This window comes from Hemitrygon akajei, chromosome 29 (assembly GCF_048418815.1).
Source record: "Hemitrygon akajei chromosome 29, sHemAka1.3, whole genome shotgun sequence".
Taxonomy (NCBI): Eukaryota; Metazoa; Chordata; class Chondrichthyes; order Myliobatiformes; family Dasyatidae; genus Hemitrygon; species Hemitrygon akajei.
The window spans coordinates 42179322-42199986 of NC_133152.1; the positions used below are offsets into that span (position 1 = coordinate 42179322).

Below are 20665 nucleotides of genomic sequence, written 5' to 3' on the forward strand. Positions count from 1 at the left end.
TCTTTGATGTTTACTATATTCAGAAGTATTTGGAAAATGGAATTTATTAAACTAATAGTTACAAGGGGGAAAAACTGCAATCTCATATCATGTAAAGAGACCATTACGGCTTTCCTGGGAAAATTCAAAACTTCTCAGCAGCAAAATTGGACGTCGTGAGTTTGTGCAATTTCCTCCAAGGGCCACTCTTAAAATAGAATTGCAAGATGATGATCTGATTGTGTATCTTGATGCTTTGAAACAACTGCACACCGATGGGGAATTTTGGTTCACAGACCTGCTGGAGATGCACATTCCAGACTGGGTCGCAGACCCACTTGGGGTGAACGTGAATGGTGTTGACACCATACTGCAAGAATGTCTTACTGATCTGCAGAGTGATATAACAGCTCAAGCAACATTTCTGGATAACTAATGATATTCAAAATAAGTTTCCACAACTCTGTGAGAAAGCGAGATTGTTCTTCATTGGCTTCCCAACTCTTAGCTAGTTGAATGTGATTTTGGCCAAGCCCTTCGTCTGCTATCAGAAGCTCATAAATGTCCTGATGTTGTGAAAAGAGGTGATCTTTGATTATCTTTAACTAAATTGCAAACAGATATTGAAAAACTTGCTAGTTTGTATCAGTTGCAAGGATCTCACTAAATACCCAAAGTAACAATATTAAGTGCATTTTTGTTGCTGGTTAGAAGAATGTTTTATATATATATATATATAGGAAGTAGAGTATCCTATTCAGAGTTTGAGAACACCTATAACAGTATATTTAACTCTAACTTAACCTATAACTTGTTAAAACATAAATATTGATTGTATATTAGAATAATTAATACAGTTGACCAAATAAAACTTTGGCAGCTAACGGAGACTATGGAACGTGGGGGGCCACAGAGGAAATGGAAGTCACAAGCAAACCACGAGCAGAAAACGGTTGAGAACCACTGGGTTAATAGACGGACGTTCCACCCCAACAACGTCACCTCTTACCTGTTTCAACAAGGACTTCATGTGGTGGTTGGTTCCTCGGCAGTATGCCTCCAGGATCAATCCAAATCGTAGCGACACCGCGGGTAAATGTACTTCTGACCTGAAGGATACACAAAACGATATTCATCTCCAGAACAACGAAACGCATAAATGCTGTTACTGTAAGGTATAATGCAGAGAATCAGCTTCCTTGATTCCCCAAAGCCATCCTGTCATCCATGAGGAACAGAGGGTACAGATAACTCAGCCAGATGTGCAGTTCCAACAGCAGTCAAGAAACTTAACCGTGTCCAAAAGAAAACAGCCCGCTTGATTGAGGTCGTCGATCGATATTGTGGCTCAGACTTAATTGTTCTTAGGGATAATTTTGGGGAAAGCACGGGGAATTAGAGGTGAGGTTAGGGTTTAGGAATAGGTAAGAGGGGGAGTTAGAGGTTAGTGGCCATAAATGACGAGCCAGGGGCAGGAACCAGTGGTCAGAGAGCTTGAAGGCCAGTGATCCCCAGGGCTAGGGTCAGCAGGCGCTGACCATCAATCACCGTGGTCAAGGACAGTGGCTGGCGGGCCCTGAGGATGAGGGCTGGTGACTCCCCAGGTCAGAAAGTCATGGGTCAGAGGTCTATGTAGACAGGAGGTACAAGAGCCAGTGTCCCTCCCAGGCTGGCAAGTCCTGGGGTCAGAAGTCCGTGTGAGCTTGGAGATTGAGGCTTGGAGCTCAAAGTCCTGTGATTGGCGAGTCTTGGGTCGATACTGGAGGTTGAAGCCCAAAGGTCAAAGACTGAAGTCAGCGAATCCAGAATTCTGAGGCCTGATGTCTGCAAGTTTGAGAGTCTAGGGCCAAGGGCTCTGGAGATGACCTGTCCTGGGATTGTGTGTGTGAGTGGACGGGTAGGTGGAAGGGTGTGAAAGGTGCTATTTTGCTTTTGTTGCTGGAAAGTGGGAGGGAAGTGGAGCACCCTGAGGAAACCCATGCGATCACAAGGAGAATGTACAGCTCCTTACAGAGGCAGAATCACTGCTACTGTAAAGTGTTGTAAACTGCTACGTTAGTGAATAAAGACATCCTAATCATTATAGCCTGCCCCTCCCTTACTCAACAACTGGGAAAATTGGTGGGTTCAGTTCCAGGTTAATGATCACCCATCACCAGTGTTCGAAGGTACTCGTTAAATTATATAGGATTTTTTTTTACCTGAGGTGCCAGAAAAGGAAATGTCCAATTTTTTTGTTGGTCAAAGCTCTCTCCAGTAGGAACTTGGTCAGCTCAGCTTCCAGGTAGGGCTCATACTTCAACACCTGAACCAACTGCAGGAGATACTGGAGAAGATCTTCATCACTGAAGGGTCAATGGACAGAGTGAATGAGTTGATCAAACAATTAGAACATAGAACAGAGAACGGTCAACCAATTAGAACAGAGAACAGAGAATGATCGCCCAATTAGAAAATAGAACAGAGAATGATCAACCAATTAGAACAGGGAACAGAAAATGGTCAACCAATTAGAAAATAGAACAGAGAATAATCAACCAATTAGATCATAGAACAGAGAATGACCAACCAATTAGAACATAGAAGAGAGAATAATCAACCAATTAGAACAGAGAACGGTCAACCAATTAGAAAATAGAACAGAGAATAGTACCAAGCTGAATGGAGTTCTGGACTTAAAGGGGATTGAAGAACAGAGCAGAGAACAGTACAGTATGTTTTTTGAATATTGTGATCTTTTTTAAGAACATTAAACATAGAACATAAAACTTCGGCCCACAATGACATGCCAAGATTTAATGTCAATCTAACCTTTCCCTTCCACTTAACCCTCTATTTTTCTATCATCCATGTGCCTATATGTCTTTTAATATCCCTAATGTATCTGCCTCTACCACCACACATGACAGCGTTGTCATGTACTGACCACTCTCTGTAAAAGAAAACAACTTCTGACATCCTCTCTATACGTTCCTTCAATCACCTTAAAATTTTGCTCTCTCATATTAGCCATTTCCTCTATGGGAAAAATGGACTGGCTGTCTACTCTATCTCTGCCTCTTATCATCTTGTACACTTCTATCAAGTCACCTCTCATCCTCCTTCACTCCAAAGAAAAAAGCCTTAGCTCCTTCAACTTTTCCTCATAAGACATGCTCACTAATCCAAGAAACATCACAGTAAACCATCTCTGCACCCTCTCTAAAGCTTCTATACCCTTCTGATAACAAGGTGACCAGAACTGAACTGTGGGATTTCTCTATGCACAATCAATGATTCAGAAAGAGCTTCTTCCCCCTTTGCCATTAGACATCTGAATGGTCCAAGAACCATGAACACTAACTCATTCTTTTGCTTTTTCTGCACTTCTGAAAAGTATATTTGTCATTGTAACTTAGCGTTTTTAAAAATATTTTTTCACTGTATTGCTACTGCAAAATAAGTTCCAGGACATAAAGTACAGAATGTCAGTGATAATAAATCTGATTCTGATTCAAATGAAGAGTGTAACACACCAACTTCCAAACCGTTACATACCTCAACTTCCTTAGACAGTCTATGGCCAGAGACCGAACGTAACGGCTGGGGAAGCTGTAGTCCAGAAGCTCGAGTGCGTTCAGTGCAGACAATTCTTTCCATGACTGTAGGAGGTATATTACCTGGAAGATAAAGCACACTCCAGCTGTAATGGGACTGGCCATTCTACACAAGCACCGTTGCTAATGTACTGCATCACATCCCAGACCATCTGTTCCCGGTAAGCACGCCAGTCAGGGAGGAGGTACAGGAGCCTGAAACATTTCAGGAACAGCTCCTTCCCCTCTGCCATCAGATTTCTGAATGGACAACGAACCCATGAACACTTGCTCAAAATATTTTCCCTCTCTTTTTGCACTATTATTTATTTTTATATATACTTACTGTAATGTATTGTTTTATTACTAGTATTACAATCCACTGCTGCTGCAAAACAGCAAATTTCACAACCTATGCCAGTGATATTAAACCTGATTCTGAAACGAGGAATAACAATGGCTTTATTCCAGTAAAACTCCAATCCTCTGCTGTCCAATTATTCAGAAATCCCAATGGCCCAACAGGCACTAATCTTTGCCCTTTCTCTCTCTTACACGTGTTTCCATAAACAGAACAGGCCTGTTTCCTGGCCTCCTTGCCGCCTTTTAACCTAAGGGGTCCTGGTCCTTGGTCTCAGAGATCCGTGTCAGTCTGGAAGACAGGGTCGGAATGTGATTGGTGAGCCCTGGGGTCTAGGCCTGAACGGAGGTCGGTGAATTTCTAAGTTGGAGGCCTGATGTCCACAAGTCAGAGAAATGAAAATCTATGGAAATGAATGAACAGTTGATGTTTCAGGTAGAGACCCCTCTTCACGAATGGGGAAGACACCGGACTAATGGGGGGGGGGGGGGGTGGGGAGCTGGAAGGTGATAGGTGAAGCCAGGTGGGTGTGTGGGAGAGCGGGTTTCACTGTACTCCCGTTGAAAGGTAGGCATTCCTCAAAGAGACCTCGCAGTGGAGCTACAAAACAAACCATAAACATGAGAGACCCAGGTTCCCGTGCCCTCTTTAAACTCTCCACGTTGGCTGGAAACTGCTGCACGGCAGCATGCAGAAAAGCCAATTAAAGGTGTTGGAGTGTCAATCGGGAAACATCCAATCAGGGCGGCATGGTAGTGCGGCTATTAATGTAGCGCCTCACAGCGCCAGCGATCGGGGTTCAATTCCTGCCGCTGTCTGTAAGGAGCTTGTAGATTCTCCCTGTGACAGCGAGGGATTCCCCTCGTACGGGTTAGGGTTCAGGCTAGTAAGTGGTTGGCAGGCTATGTTGGCACCAGAAGCATGGCATCACTTGCGAGCTGCCCCCTCCACATCCTCGGACTGTGTTGGTCGTTGACGCAGACGACCCTTTCCACTGTATATTTTTGATGTATGTGACAAACAAAGCTAATCTTTATCGAACATCCGGAAGAATTTCCTATCTGTCACCATCAGAGACCAAAGTACGCCCGATTATCAGAGGCTTATGAAGACATTTATTTACGGTACTTATTGAGATACAGCACGGAAAAGGCATTTCCGCTTTTTGAGCTACACCACCCAGCAATCCCCTGATTTAATCCTAGCCTAATCATGGGACAATGTACAATGACTAACTAACCTTCCAACGGGCATGTCTTTGGACTGTGGGAGGAAACCGGAGCACCCGGAGGAAACCCTCACCGTCACTGGGAGAATGTACAAACTCCTTCAAACACAGCAGGAACTGGAACCCAGGTCACCGGCACTGTAGAGCATTGTGCTAACCGCTACACTACTGTGGCGTCCTTAATGTGGCAAAATCTCTCACAACACTTCACTGGGAGTTGGTGAGCAAGAACTAGCGCTGAACCCCTCAAGCTGTTTGGGGTCGGATGACCAGCGATTTGGTCTGGGGGTGGGGAGGGTTCAAGGGAGAAGCTTAACGTTAAATAGTGAAGTAGAAGGGTTTGAGAGTGAGTTTGGAGCCCAGGGAGTTGAAAGCAAGGGCAACAACAGTGGAGTGGTTAACCTCGGGATACCCAGAGGGGCAGAATCAGAGAGCAGAGATCCTGGAAGTTTACAAGGATGGAGAAGGTGTCAGATGGAGGTAAGGTTGAAGGATTTTACAATAAGGACACAAATTTTAAAGTGTAATTTCCTAGCGTCGAGTAAGGTGCCTTAATCCTGCAAAATCAGTCTTCTACTGAGCCTTCTGTAATTGCTTCTGTTAGTACGGAAGTAGTAATAATGGGTTTGGAACTGACTGCAGCAGAACGCGAGTCAAGCTGAGGACTGCTGCTGAGAGATGCAGGGTTAATTACTTCTGATTGAGTTTATGAAATGATGCAGCGAATATCCTGCAGAGAGGAAGCTCCCAGTCTCCAGATTAAAAATATCCGTCAAGCTAATGACCTTCGAGGTTGTGCTTTTGCAGCACATGGCCCTATTGTCAGGGATACAATGGATAAAGGAGAGGAGTGAGGGGGGGAGGGAGAGGGGAAGAGGGGGATAGGGGTGGGAAAGGGGGGTTAAATGGGGAGAGGAGTAAAGGGGAGGAGGGGGAAGGGGAGGAGAAAGAAAAGGGGAGAGGGGGAACAGAGAGAAAGGATGGAGACAGAGGGGAGAGGGAGGAGAGGGGAGAGGGAGGAGAGGAGAGAGGAGTGTGAAGGGGAGAGAGGGGTGTGAAGACAGAGGGAGAGAGTGGTGGGGAGAGGATGGGGAGAGGGGTGGGATGGGGGTGATAGAGGGGATGGGGAGAGGGGTGGGAAGGGGGTGATAGAGAGGATGGGGAGGGGGGACGGAGATAGAGGGGATGGGGAGAGGGGGCAGAAGGGGATAGGGGAGAGGGAGAAGGGGAGAGAGGGTGAATGAGGGAAAATGAGACAGATAGAATCAGAGAGAGAGTATGCAAGAGAAAGAGAGACTGAGGGAGAGGGAGAGATTTGGGGGAAGGGGGAGAGAATGAGAGATAGAGAGAGAGAGAGAATGAAAGATGAAGAATGAGAGTGTGAGAATGTACATTTGGTGCCGAGAGTCAGGAGGGGACTCTGGCTGTGTCCAGCAATGGCTGACACCATTGTGAGCTGCTGATTGGCCATTAGAAGACCCACTGCATTTGTAACCACAGAATGAAAGCTTTCTAAATCATCTAATTAAACTCAATCTGTACCTCATTCACTCTGCAGATTCTCTCTCATTGTGCTGTCCATTAACCGGGGCAGTTTGTAGAGAGATGAAATAACTAAACAATCTTTTTCCCAGTTTTATATCCCCATCCAATTCCTTCCTTGGGAAGCTGCCCGTACTTTTCCCCAGAAAACAGAACGGTGAGAATGCCCATCTTCCATCTGTTTGAGAACACCTGCCTTCCACACCCCTGGTGAGCACAGCAGCCTGGTGTCCATGGAAACACTAATGGCCTTTGGCCAGCTTGAGAGTCAGACATTGAAGGTGCTGGCCAAATCAGCTATACTGGGTGTTGACATATAAAAGATGTTCGAGCAACTGATCAGTCAGGTTTATGTTTCATATGAAACAGTTTTTTGTGGAAGATTTATTTATTTTAAGTTAGACATACAGGAAGTTAATGAGCCCACGCCGCCCAATTACTCTCATGTGACCAGTTAACCTACTGACCTGTTTGTCTTTTGACTGTGGGAGAAAATCGGAGCACCCGGAGGAAACCCACACGGTCATGGAGAGAACGTAAAAACTCCTTACAGGACAGGCAGTGGGAATTGAACCTGGGTCACTGCTACAGTAATAGTTTTATGTTCACTCCTGATGAAGGGTTTCGGCCCAAAATGTCGTCACTACCTCCTCCCATAGATGCTGTCTGGCCTGCTGAGTTCTGCCAGCATTTTGTGTTTTTAGCCATGTTATTATGCTGCCCCAAGAACTTCTACATAATATCACTGCATTGGAGAGCACAGTGAAGTTCCAATAATCTGCTCTCTGCTTACTGATTACTTACCACTCCCAGTGATTCAATATCTGGCCAGTCGGGTGCTAACCTGCAATACATTTATCACAAGACTTTGACTGCGAACTCTTATACACAATCAGGTGATTGGTTACGCTGACAGAACCTGGTCCCAATTTCCTACCTGAGCAACATCTTCATGCTTATTCCACTTGGTGACCGAGAGAAGCTTAGCAAGGGCATCAGGGAAATAGTCACGAACTTCGTATCTCAGCTTCCACACCAGATCCTTCTCGTCTTCGAAAAACTCAGTGCACGTCTTCCGCTCCATTATCTCCCGCAGCTGGTATTGCTGTGGCATTGGTTGAGAGACGACAATCAGTGCATACGCACACACAAAAGGTTCTACAGGTACTGGAAATCCAAAGTAATACACACAAGAATACTGGAGGAACTCAGTAGTTAGGCATTTTCTGGCCTCCCCCTTCCTTTCCAGTCCTGATGAAGGGTCTTTGCCCTAAACATCGACTGTGTATTCCCCTCCGTAGATGCTGCCTAACCTGCTGAGTTCCTCCACCATTCTGTGTGTGCTGCACCATCTCTTTTTCTCCTCAGCCTGTGAAAAGCCTTTATACCCAGTCAAAGCAGCCTGGTTTAGAGGGCATGTGCTGTCACGAGAGGCTGGATGAACTTGGGTTGTTTCTCTGGGGCACCAGGGGAGATCTGATAGAGGTTTACATGATTATGAGAGGCATAGGTAGAGTGGACAGAGAGTATCTGTTTGAAATGTCTAACAGCAGAGGGCATGCACTGCAGGTAAGAGCGGGCAGGTCCAAGGGGGATGTGAGGGGTAAGTTTTTTACTCAGAGAGTGGTGGATGCCTGGAATGCCCTGTCTGGTATGGTGGTAGAGGCAAACATATTGGAGGCTTTTAAGAGTTGTTTGGGTAGCCACATGGATGTAAGGAAGATGGAGGGATATGGACATGGTGTATGTAGGAGGGATTAGTGTTTGGGTGTTTTAGATGTGCTTTTTACCTGGTTCAGCACAACACTGTGGGCTGAATGGCCTATTCCATGTCCTATTGTTCACTTGCAAAACGCTGCAGGAGCTCAGGCCAGGCAGCATGTATGGAGAGGAATGGCCGAGACCCTTCATCAGGACTGAAGCGGAGGGGGGAAGAAGCCGGAATGAAAGGGTGAGGGGAGGATAAGAGAACAAGCTGGCAGGTGGTAAGGTGAGACCAGGTGAGTGGGAAGCCAGGGTGACCAGGTGAGGATGAAGTTAGAAGCTGGGAGGTGGTAAGGTGAGACCAGGTGAGTGGGAAGCCAGGGTGACCAGGTGAGGATGAAGTTAGAAGCTGGCAGGTGGTAAGGTGAGACCAGGTGAGTGGGAAGCCAGGGTGACCAGGTGAGGATGAAGTTAGAAGCTGGGAGGTAGTGAGGTGAGACCAGGTGAGTGGGAAGCCAGAGGACGACGTTAGAAGCTGGCAGGTGGTAGGTGGAAGAAGTACTGAAGAAGAAGGAACAACATACACAAAAACGCTGGAGGAACTCAGCAGGTTGGGCAGCATCTGTGGAAATGAATTAACAGCCGACGTTTTGGGTCAAGGCACTTCAAGAGACCACAAGGAGGAGGAATCTGATTAGACAGGAGAAAGGGAAGGAGGCGACCTTGTGAACATTATGTTATTCAGGCACTCTTCCTTTTTCTTGTTTAGTTTTTCCAACGGTGGTTTATTCAGTGATTACAGTATCACAGCAAAACAATACTACAGTACCTCATGATGCACATTAGTTACAGTTTCAAATTACAACATGGTCATCACAGGCTGGGAACTTCAGTTCTGGTCAAGGTTCTTGACCTGAAATGTTAAGCCTGTGTCTGTTTCCGGAGATATTGCCTAACCTGCCGAGTGATTCCAGCATTTGCTGTTTTCTATTACTGGAACTTACCTCTTGCTGTGTTGCCTTCACACGCTCTCCGTTCCTCCCCAAGTCAAGAATCTAGAGGGGACACAATAAATATCGCACTCGTTACAATGAGATAATCTAAAAGATCTTCAACTTTGGGGAGCACTTTCGGCCACTGTAGAAAACTTCCGCCTGTAGCTGGGATATAATTCTCAGAACATGGCATCTGAAGCAGTGAGTGTGTTTCTAAGTCTGGGTCAGCCGGTGGCTTGGAGAAGCGGGGGGATCTGTTACCTGTGCAGGTGAACTCGGTTGGGTTGGAGGTCCAGGGACAACCTGTGCGTTTTTATGGGCTGCTGAGGGCACAGAGGAAAGGGGAGGTAAAACCAACCAGGGGATGGTGGTGGGGAGAATGTTTGCTCTCCTGGGCCATTCAGGATCTCCGCTGTGGGCTCGGAACCGAGACGTATTCCACAACTGGATGTTCTGCATGTTGCGAAGACTGGTGCCTGGGGATAGGCTCCCTACACCTTGGTCAGAAGAGGACAGGAGAAAGAGGCTAAAACTGTGATGCACGAGGAATATCCCGAATTCCACTGGCTTCAAATCACAATGTAGAGGCACTGGGAAAAATCATTCCCCTCTCTTGTTGGATTAGATTTTTAATTTGTTAATTTCCTCATAGTTTAACTTCCTTATGATTGTTTCTATTTTTATATACCGGTAGTTGCCTCTGTATTTACAATTGCTCAGTGTGTTTCCTGTGGATATAATTCCTCTGCACATCACTTAGCTCAGTGATCAAGTTTATTGTCATTCAGCCTTATACATGTACACTACCAAATGAAACAATGTTCCTCCAGATCAAGGTGCACAACAGAGTACATATAACTCACACACACCACATAAAGTGATATTACCACAAATAATCAAATATATTCCAGAAGTCTCCCAACTCTGTACATCTTCCAGTGAACCACCCCAATTTCAGGGCCTCCTGTCATTTCTCAGTTTCTGAGAAACCTCTCCAAAGGTCAGACCCAGCCTGCGCTTACCTTATCGATGGACGGGTAGTAGATAGGGTGGGGAACCACAGTTTGGAAACGGATATTTAAGGCGGCAGTGCTGTCGGTGTTTGGGTTACTCTGCACGGTGCCCATCGGGTTCAGCAGCTCTCCCTTTTCATCTGCAAAGCAGAGAGGATGCATATTAATCAACAGAACCGGAGGATGACTTATAAAGATAATATCTTAATAACATGACTCATCTTAAGTCCGATAGTGTAGAGGTTAGCATTGCGCAATTACAGCGCCAGCGACGCAAAGACATACGGGTTAGTAGGTTAGTTGGTTATATGGGTGGTGTGGGCAAGAAAGACCTGTTACTGAGCTGAATCTCTAAGTAACTAGATAGATAGACAGATAAATAGGTAAGTAAACAGATAGATAGACAGATATACAAATAAATAAAAGTCGTAAATAAATAATGAATGATTGATTGATTGATTTAGGGGCAGCACGATAGCATAGCTTTTTTTGCCACACAATGACAGCACTAACAGATCCGTCAGACCTTCCACTCCCACAGTGCCCACCGCGATGGGAGATTTAATATTTTTGAAGGTGCCACATTAGTATAGTGGTCAGCGTAACACCATTACGGGGGGATCAATTCCCGCTGCCGACTGGAAGGAGCTTGTACGTTTTCCCCTTGTGACTGCAAGGATTTGAAAGCATTCAAGGTCAAATTTGTTATCAAAGTATGCATGCAGTATACAACCCTGAGATCTGTCTTCTCACCGACAGCCACGAAACAAAGAAAACCATGGACCCCGTTCAAAGAAAAAGACATCAATCCCACCCCCAATCACCATGCTTCATCTGGGCACTCCAGTTCCCCTCCATTTTCCGAAGGTGCACATGCGGGCTCATTGGTCTAGAAGGGCCTGTGACTGTGCTGCGTCTCTTAGAAAACATCCTTAAACCTTCATCTAGCCCTTCCACATTCCGATCGGTCACAGAACTGTAATTGTTGGGTAAGACCCACTCCTCTGATGCAGGCAGGTCACGGCCTACTGAGTAAGAGTGAGGCTGCGGCAGAGATCAGCAGGTCTGCTGCTCTGGGAAGTTAAGCCCAGAGTTCCAGGAACAGCAGAGAGGTCACAGCAGGTCTGCTGCTCTGGGAAGTTAAGCCCAGAGTTCCAGGAACAGCAGAGAGGTCACATCCGCAGCGGACACACACTGTTGCCACGGGCCAGTGTGCATGATGCATCAAGGCAAGGATTAGGGTCAGTGTCCAGGCAAGGACAGCTTACAGATGGTGTGCAGTTAACCCAGGCAGGAAAGGTCTTTGAAGACACAAGATATTCTGCAGATGCTGGAAATTTAGAGTAACACACACAAAACGCTGGAGGAACTCAGCGAGTCAGGTCTATGGAAATGAATTAACAGTTGCGTCTTGGGCTGAGGCACTTCCTCACGAGTGAAAAGGAAGGGGGAAGAAGCCAGAATAAGAAGGGTGGGGGGGGGGTGAAGGGAAGGAAGGAGCACAAGTTGAGACCAAGTGAGAGGAAGGTTGATGGGGTGGTGGGGGGGGGGGATGAAGTGAGAAGCTGGGAGATGATAGGTAGAAAATGATAAGTGCACTGAAGAAGATAGGAGAGGAGAGTGGACCATGAATGGTCCTTGAAGAGAGGTCTTTGAAGAGTATATCTTCCTTTTGTACATCTGGGGACCGGAGCCATTTGACATAACGGAGAGAAGGATGCAAATGAAGGATTCTAAGGTGACATTTACAATTGGTCAGTTACTTTACTAGTTCTAAAGTATTAATGGCCCTTCATGTGTAGATTTTATTAGCTATTAATACCTGTATTATCATGGTGTGATTGGTTATGCAAATAAGGAATTTGAACATATACAAGGTTACCAATTAGTCAATAACTATATCCAACCAGCCAATTCCATATAAAAAAGGTATTTCTTTGTTCAAACCTTAGATCAGTGTAGTGACAGCAACCATGTTGTTCTCCTCGTGCACATGCCAATAACAGTGTGTGAGTTGTCAGAATCCGGTGAATCGGTGACAACACCAGCATTCCATTGGTCACATAAACACAGGGAGCTTCAGGTAACAGGCTAACAGGGCAATGCTGGACAACTTGTACTTAAATCAAAGATAAATTTGTATTTCTGTACGTCCCCTCCCATCCCAAAATGCTTCACACTGCTGCTGTGTAGGAAATGTGGCAGCCATTTTGTTTTTTTAATGAGCAGGACCTCACAAGTAGATGGCAGGTTAATCAGTAGGACAGGATGCTGGGCCCACTCCTCGGCCCCTCCTTGAAATTGTGCCTTGGGATCTCTTAAACCCACCTGACCAGAAGGATGCACCTCACATCACCCCACCCCTCCTCAAATGATGTAGCACTTCCTTGGAGCTGTGCTGGACTGTCATGATATGTGGGGCAGGGTGGGGGTGTCAACATTCTGGGGTGGCCAAAATTTCTGACTGAGGCACAAGGGAGCCGATCTCTATGCCAAGGCTGACACTCTGCCCAAGTGCTTTGATGTTTTACAAAAAGTCCAAGCTGACTGTACACCCTAGCAAGTTTAAACTATGGCAACACACACAAAATGCTGGAGGGACTCAGTAGGTCAGGCAGCATCTATGGAAATGAATAAACAGTCGAGACTCCGTCTTCAGGACTGGAAAGAAAGGACACTGGAATAAAAAGGTAGGGGCAGGGGAAGGAGGCTGGCTGGAAGGTGATAGGTGAAGCCAGGTGGTTGGGAAAGGTAAAGAGCTGGAGATGAAGGGATCTGACAGGAGAGGAAAGTGGACCATAGGAGAAAGGGTAGGAGGAGGGGACCCAGGGGAAGGTGATAGGCAGGTGAGAAGAGGTTAAGAGACCAGAGTGGGGAATAGAAGAGGAAGGGAGGGGAGAGGAAGTGAAAATAAAATTACCGAAAGGAGAAATTGGAGACTACCCAGACGGTATAGTGCATGGGTTCTGATTACACAGTCGATGAGTTAAAGTGACATCTATCACTGAACTGAAACCATTACTTCAATATGAAAAGAACTCGAACAATTCAGAACTCTATTAATTATTCCTTGTTTACATTTATGTGGTATTAATTCTAACCAAATCCTTTGCTAACACACTCCTTGTATAATCTTCGATTAATATTGAACTACTAATAATAAAAGACGTTTTAATGAGGACTTGTTGGGCTGATCAATCTCATCCTTTCACAGGTAACTTTACCACCTCCTCACTCAAGCGTCGAGTTATTTCTTAAAGGAATATAGTTTCCTGCTTTCAACTGTTTTTGCAAACAAACACTTCCCAATCTCCATCCTAAATCTGCCTTTATTTTTGTTTAAAAATTTTTATTTGGAGACATAGCACAGAACAGACCCTCCCGGCTCAACCAGCCGTACCACCCAGCAACCCACTGATTTAACACCAGCCTAAGCACAGGACAATTCACAATGAACAATTGAGCTTGGATTGTGTTCTGGGATCATTGTGCATCTTAAAGTACTGTATTTTCTATTTGTATTTTTATTTTGGCGATACATCACGGTAACAGGCCCATTGAGCCCAGACCACCCAATTACACATCGCCGCTGGATGATTAGATCAACTTTATTTATCACAGGTATATCGAAACACACAGATAAATGCAACCGTTGCGTCAAAGGCCAACACAGTCCAAAGCTACGCTGCGGGCAGCCCGCAAATGTCGCCACACTTCTGGCACCAAAGTGGCAAGCCCACAATCTCTAACCCTAACCCATATGTCCTTTTGGAACGTTGGGGGAAACTGGAGCACCCTGAGGAGACCCACACGGAGAACCTACAGCCTTCTCACAGACAGCAGCCGGAATTGAACCCCAATCTTCCAATCACTGGTTCTGTAAAGCGTTACGCCGTTACACTACCGTGCCGCCTCAAAGGTCCTTCTCAAAGCTGTTGGCCACGATGGCAATTTGCAGACACTTCAGCCAGCCTCCCCCCACCGTCGTGCCGAGAAAGGGTCGAGTTGCTGCCTCCGGCAATCTGGCCAGCCATTGAACGCTTTTTCATGTAGCATTTAGCATGTGCACCTCCATCATTGTGTGGTTTGGAGCCGCCACCAAGCAGGATAGAACCAGACTACAGCGCACAGTGAGGACTGCCGAGCGCATTATTGGAGCCTCCCTGCCCTCTACTGTGGACCTGTACTCTTCCAGGTTGAAGAAGAGGGCGGGGAACATCATAAAGGACTCCTCCTATCCTGCACACGGACTGTTTGATCTGCTTCCGTCTGGTAGGCGCTTCAGATCCCTCCAGACTAAGACTAATAGGCACTGGAGAAGCTTTTTCCCTACTGCGGTCACTTTGCTGAACAGTTAACTGCCGGTTAACTGTTGGCTAACTATTACTTGGATTGCACTACCTGTATGTATAATCAATATTTTCATTTATATTTATCATTATTATTGTTATGAGCAGAGAGACAACATCTGCCGGAAGTAAATTCCTTGTATGTGCATAGGTACTTGGCAATTAAAGTCTGATTCTGATTCTGATTCTGATAAGGTGGATGGTACCAGCCTTATCCCCAGGGTAGGGGAAGTCCAGATCTCGGGGGCAGAGATTCAGGGTGAGATGGGAAAGATTTAAAAGGGGCCCGAGGGGCAACGTCTTCGAGCAGCAGGGTGATGAGTGTATGGAATGAGCTGCCAAAGGAAGTGGTTGATTCAGAAACTTAGTACAACACTATCACAGTTCGGAGCATCAGAGTTCAGAGTTCAATTCTGATATCCATCAGTGATTCAGGAATAGCTTCTTTCCCTCTGCCATCAGATTTCTGAACGGACATTGAACCCATGAACATGACCTCACTACTTATTTATTTCTATTTTTGCACTATGTAATTTAACTATTACATATATAAACCGACCGTAATTTATATTGTTTTCTCTCTATTGATATGCATTGCATTGTGCTGTTGCCGCAAAGATAACAGATTTCACAACATATGCTGGTGATATGAAACCCTGACTCTGATCCTCCGTAAGAAAGTTTGGAGGTTCTTCTTGTGTGCGCATGGGTTTCCTCTGGGTGCTCCGGTTTCCTCCCACAGTCCAAAGACACACCGGTTAGTAGGTTAATTGGTCATTGTAAATTGTCTTGTGATTAGGCTGGGGTTTAATTGGTGGTTTGCTGGGCGGTGTGGCTTGGTGTATGGAAAGGCCTGTCTGTGTATACCTCTGAATAAGTAAACGATTTAAGAAGCATTTGGACAGTTAGAAGCATGGGAGGGGCTTAGAGGAATATGGGCTGAATACATAATTGGGAGTGATAGTTTGGTTGGCATGGATTTGATGGGCTGAAGGGCCTGGATCTGGGCTATATTCCTCAATGACTCTACACGCGCCTTACCCGGCACTGACGGCCACGTGTACAACCAAACATCACCGGTCTTCAGCTGGTCCTTGTAATCAAATACCATGGTGTTCACCCACGCTATCGGGCAATCCTGCAGGGGAATAGGAAACACACTAGTCAATAAAAGTTCCAGGATCAATAAAGTTGGATCCTATTCTGAAGCTACAAGTTGAGCAGATTAGTGTTTGTTCAGCAGATAGGCAGACTATTCAATAGGGGAATATAATATTTACATCCGGCTTTACCTCTAGGTCACCCAATGAACTTGCGTCCTATTCTTTATATGTATTTGTTTTTAAACAACTATAATCTCACAAATCAAACACAAAAGCAATTGCCTGGAAGATCATGAATGAAACATGACGACAGCAATTACTGGATTGCTTCAAAGGTTTGTCCAGGTGCTTCCTGTTGTGAGTCTGACTTGGTACTATGTCGGGGCTGTACAAGATGACCATCTCCATTTCGAGCAATAAAGGGGAATTTGGACCTCAAAGTCCAGGGACCACCGGCATCTCCTGGGATAATATGGTCTTACATGTGCTGTGTTGGACTGGGACACCTGAGGAAGAGTGAAATATGGACCTTACATACAAGTCCATCACTAAGGACCTCCACCACCCAGGACATGCCCTCTTCTCATTGCTACCATCAGGAAGGAGGTACGGGAGTCTGAAGGCACACACTTAATGATTCAGGAACAGCTTCTACCCCCCTGTCATACAATTCCTCAAGGACATTGAACCCATCAACATTTCCTCACTACTTTTATTTTCTATTTTTTGCGATACTTATTTAACTATATATATATATATATATATATACACACACACACATACATACACATATATAAAAATAATACATTTTTTCTCTCTATTATCATGTACTGCATTGCACTGTTGTCACAGAGTTAACAAATTTCATGACATATGCCGATTATATTAAACCTGATTCTGATTCAGCAGTTCCCTCTGCCCCTGTTAAGTCAAAGTCAAGTTTATTGTGATATGCACAAGCTCATGTCGGAAGAGGGAAATATTGACCTGAATTAAACATGCAGGTAAGTTGAAGGCAAGTTTTTTTACACAGAGAATGGTGGGTGTGTGGAACCAGGGATGGTGGTAGAGGCAGATACATTAGGGGCATTTAAGAAACACTTAGGTAGGTGCAAGAATGATAGAAAATGGAGGGCTATGTAGGAGGGAAGGCTTAGATAGATCTTAGAGAAAGTTGAAAGGTCAGAACAATATTGTGGGCCGAATGGTCTATACACGTTCCACGTATGCACAAGTGCAATGAAAAATACGAACGCAGCTGCATCACAGGCAGAGCACCTGAGGCACAAAAGTCACAAGAACGACAAATTAAACATAAATTACGCAAAAACAGACAAGAAAAAGAAATGAAAAGAACAAAAAAAAAAGATCCGGTGTTGCTATCCTGAGTAGTGATCAGGGTTGTGAAGGTTGGTTCGAAAACTGACTGACTGGAGGAAAGTTGCTGTTCTTGTACCTGGAGATGTGGGATTGAGGGCTTCCGCCCAATTCCCTCAGCTGCTATCTCATTGCACCCCCACCGCTGTTAATGCTATCCCTCTCCCCCACCACCTCCATCAGCAAGGCACCAGGCATTCAGTGACACTCAAACTCCGCTTTCATCAACGAGGACCGAGGAAGGTCAGAGAGATGAGAGGGAGCTAAACAAGGATCTTGTCATGGAGTTCCTCCATCTCAACTACAGGCGTGGGGCAGAAAGATTCAAGATTGTTGAATGCCATTTCCAGTACACAAGTGTAAAGGAAAACAAAATAATTGGTACTCCGGATCTGATGCAACACTTAAAAAAAACAATAAGGAAAACAGTAATAAAAAACACAATAAATATAAATATGTAAGATAGCTTATATACATAGATTGATTGTATTCCATAAATTTATCCTCGGCACAAGATAAATCTCTAGATTGGCTAGGGACAGCCCACAAGTGTCACCATTATAGGAAAGAAGTGGCTAAACTGGAGAGAGAGCCAAAAACGTTTATGAGGATGTTGCTGGGACTAGAAGGCATGGGCTACAGGCAGAGGTGGCCAAGCTCAATCTGTATTCCTTCAACATTCAAGATTCAAGTTTATTTATCACGAGCACATCAAAACATACGGTGAAATGCTTCGATTGAGTTAGCACCCGAGGGTGAGGTGGGGCAGCCCACGAGTGTCACCACACATTCTGGTGACAGCACAGTTCAACAAAACAACAAGCCAACATATAAAAAAGAACAGCAAAACAAACCCCTTTCCTAACCCCCCCCACACACACACACACACACACACACACACACACACACACACACACACACACACACACACACACACACACACACACACACACACACACACACACACACACACACACACACACACACACACACACACACACGTTTCCAACCCCAGCACAGGCCACCTCTGGGGGTTCCCACCTCCAGACTCCGGCCCAGGACTCGCAAACGTCGCGCCTCTCACCGAGGGGCTTCAATCTTTGGACTTCACAACAATGGGCCTCCGACCTCTGCAGTTCAGTACCTGGACTTGCTGACCTCTGGGTTTCAACCCCTGGACTGACTGACTGCTGGGCTTCAGCACCAGGTTCTGCTGATAACAGGCCCTCAAACTCAAGGACCGTCGACCAGCCTCGGACCTCAATCCTAGGACCTCTTGACCTTGGATCTCTGATCCCAACAGGGATTCAACCTAGCCATGGGTGGGTAAGGGATTGATCCAAGCAAGGGATCCTCGAATAATATCCACTACACTGCAGCCTCTCCTTACACAGTAGCAAAGCACAGTATATCAGGTATCCATGTCTGCAGTACTGCATGTGTAATTACAGATAAAACACTTTGCATGAATCAGTGATGTATAAAGTTTCACATATAAACACTCACTCATGCAACACACACACGCACACACAGCTGTACATACAACTCTACTACAAATTTTATGGCTTTGAGTTCTATTACATAATATTTGTTATCTCAGTATTATGCAAACAATGATTAATTTCTTTACAGAGTTAAATGAAGTAACGATCGTTTCTGAGCTGTTTTGTAACACTCAGGAAATTCATCTGGTGCCCCTCTTTGCCTTAATTAGGCAAGGCACTGGGAAGGACAGTGTGGGCAGATGGGATTAATATTTTATTTTCTTCCCTCTCCCCTCTTCTTCTATTCTCCATTCTGGCCTCTTACCTCTTCTTCCCTGCCTATTACTTCCCCCTCGGTCCCCTCCACCCCTTTCTCCATGGTCCACTCCTCTCCTATCAGATTTCTTCTTCTCCAGCTCTTGACCTTTCCCACCCACCTGGCTTCACCTATCACCATTTAGCCAGCTTCCTTCCACTCCCTCTAACCTTTTATTGTGGCATTTTCCCCTGCCCCCTTCCATTTCAGTCCTGAAGAAGGGTCTCGGCCCAAAACGACGACTGTATATTCACTTCATTAGAAGCTGCCTGACCTGCTGAGTTCCTCCAGCATTTTGTGCGTGTCGCTTTGGATTTCCAGCATCTGCAGGCTTCCTTGTGTTTGTGATTAGTACTGGTGGACAAAAGGCTGAAATGGGCTGGATGGGCCAAATGGCCCAGCTCTGTGCTGTTCACATCTATAACAGCACCCATCCTGTGGCATCCCTTGGGTCCAGAGGTCATGGGCTCTGATTCCCATTACCTCACCCCTTGGGCAGTTTGGGGGTGGGGGTGACTGGGGTTGCTGCACCTGGATGGGCTCTTGGGGAGAGGGTGGTAATCAGTGTGTCCTGTCAGGTCGAGGTAGCTACCTCAGATTTCATTTATGACACAGGGGTGGCACAGTAGCACAGCGATCAGCCCAACTCTATTACAGTGCCTGCTGTAAGATCAGTGTTTGATTTCTGCCATTATCTGTAAGGAGTTAGAAAGTCCGTCCCGTGACTGTGTGGGTTTCCTTCCACATTCAAAATAAGTACAGGTTAGGGTTACTAAATCGTGGGCCTGCCATGCTGCATTTCACTATATGTTTCGATGTATACTTGACAAACACAGCTAATCTCATTGATCTTTTATTGCAGTTTCTAGGAAGTTGATAAGGATGTGCTTAGGCTATTGCCCATAGTCTTGGTCACCTTGTTATAGGAGAGGTATCATTGAACTGGAACGGATTTACCAGGACGTTGCCTGGACTTGACGACCTGAGGTACAAGGAGAGATTGTGTAGACGAGGAACATAGGAGATTGAGGGGTGATCTGAGAGAGTTCGCTAAGACCATGAGGGTCATAGACAATCATCATCACGTGTCGTGTCACATAGACAACAGGGTGCTAAAAGCAAGAGAGTATTAGTTTAAGATCAGAGGCGAGACATTTAGAAGATAAACCATAGAACATAGAACAGTACAGGCCCTTCAGCCCACAATATTGTGCCAACCCATAAACCTACTCCAGCTTCCCTCCTTCGTAGCCCTCCATTTTTCACGTGCCTATCTAAGAGTCTCTTAAATGTCTCTAACATATCTGCTTCTTGCACCACTCCTGGCTGTGCCAGGGACATCTGGGGCAGGTTCTTCATGCAAAGGGCGATATGTATTTGGAATGAGCTCCCAGAAACAGTGTTTGAGGAAGGGGCACTCAATTCATCATCATCATTTTGTGCCACGTCATAAGTGATCATGGTCTTTCCATGACCATGATTGTTCTTGGCAAATTTTTCTACGGAAGTGGTTTGCCATTGCCTTCTTCTGGGCAGTGTCTTTACAAGACAGGTGACCCCAGCCATTATCAATACTCTTCAGAGATTGTCTGCCTAGCGTCCGTGGTCACATAACCAGCATTTGTGCTGGTTATATGAC

The 20665-nt window shown here is 45.6% G+C and overlaps 1 protein-coding gene across 8 annotated transcripts in view; it reads right to left on the reverse strand.

Moving 5' to 3' along the window:
- pik3cd (phosphatidylinositol-4,5-bisphosphate 3-kinase, catalytic subunit delta) overlaps window positions 1-20665 on the reverse strand; it is a 250545-nt gene that overhangs the window by 24206 nt on the left and 205674 nt on the right. For all 8 annotated transcript variants that reach the window (XM_073032256.1, XM_073032257.1, XM_073032250.1 and 5 more), the window contains 7 exons: window positions 15788-15884; window positions 10407-10537; window positions 9394-9444; window positions 7623-7790; window positions 3517-3638; window positions 2181-2324; window positions 989-1088 (listed from right to left, as the gene is read on the reverse strand). In XM_073032256.1, the coding sequence (XP_072888357.1) occupies window positions 989-1088; window positions 2181-2324; window positions 3517-3638; window positions 7623-7790; window positions 9394-9444; window positions 10407-10537; window positions 15788-15884 (813 nt within the window). The remainder of the gene's footprint in view (window positions 1-988; window positions 1089-2180; window positions 2325-3516; window positions 3639-7622; window positions 7791-9393; window positions 9445-10406; window positions 10538-15787; window positions 15885-20665) is intronic.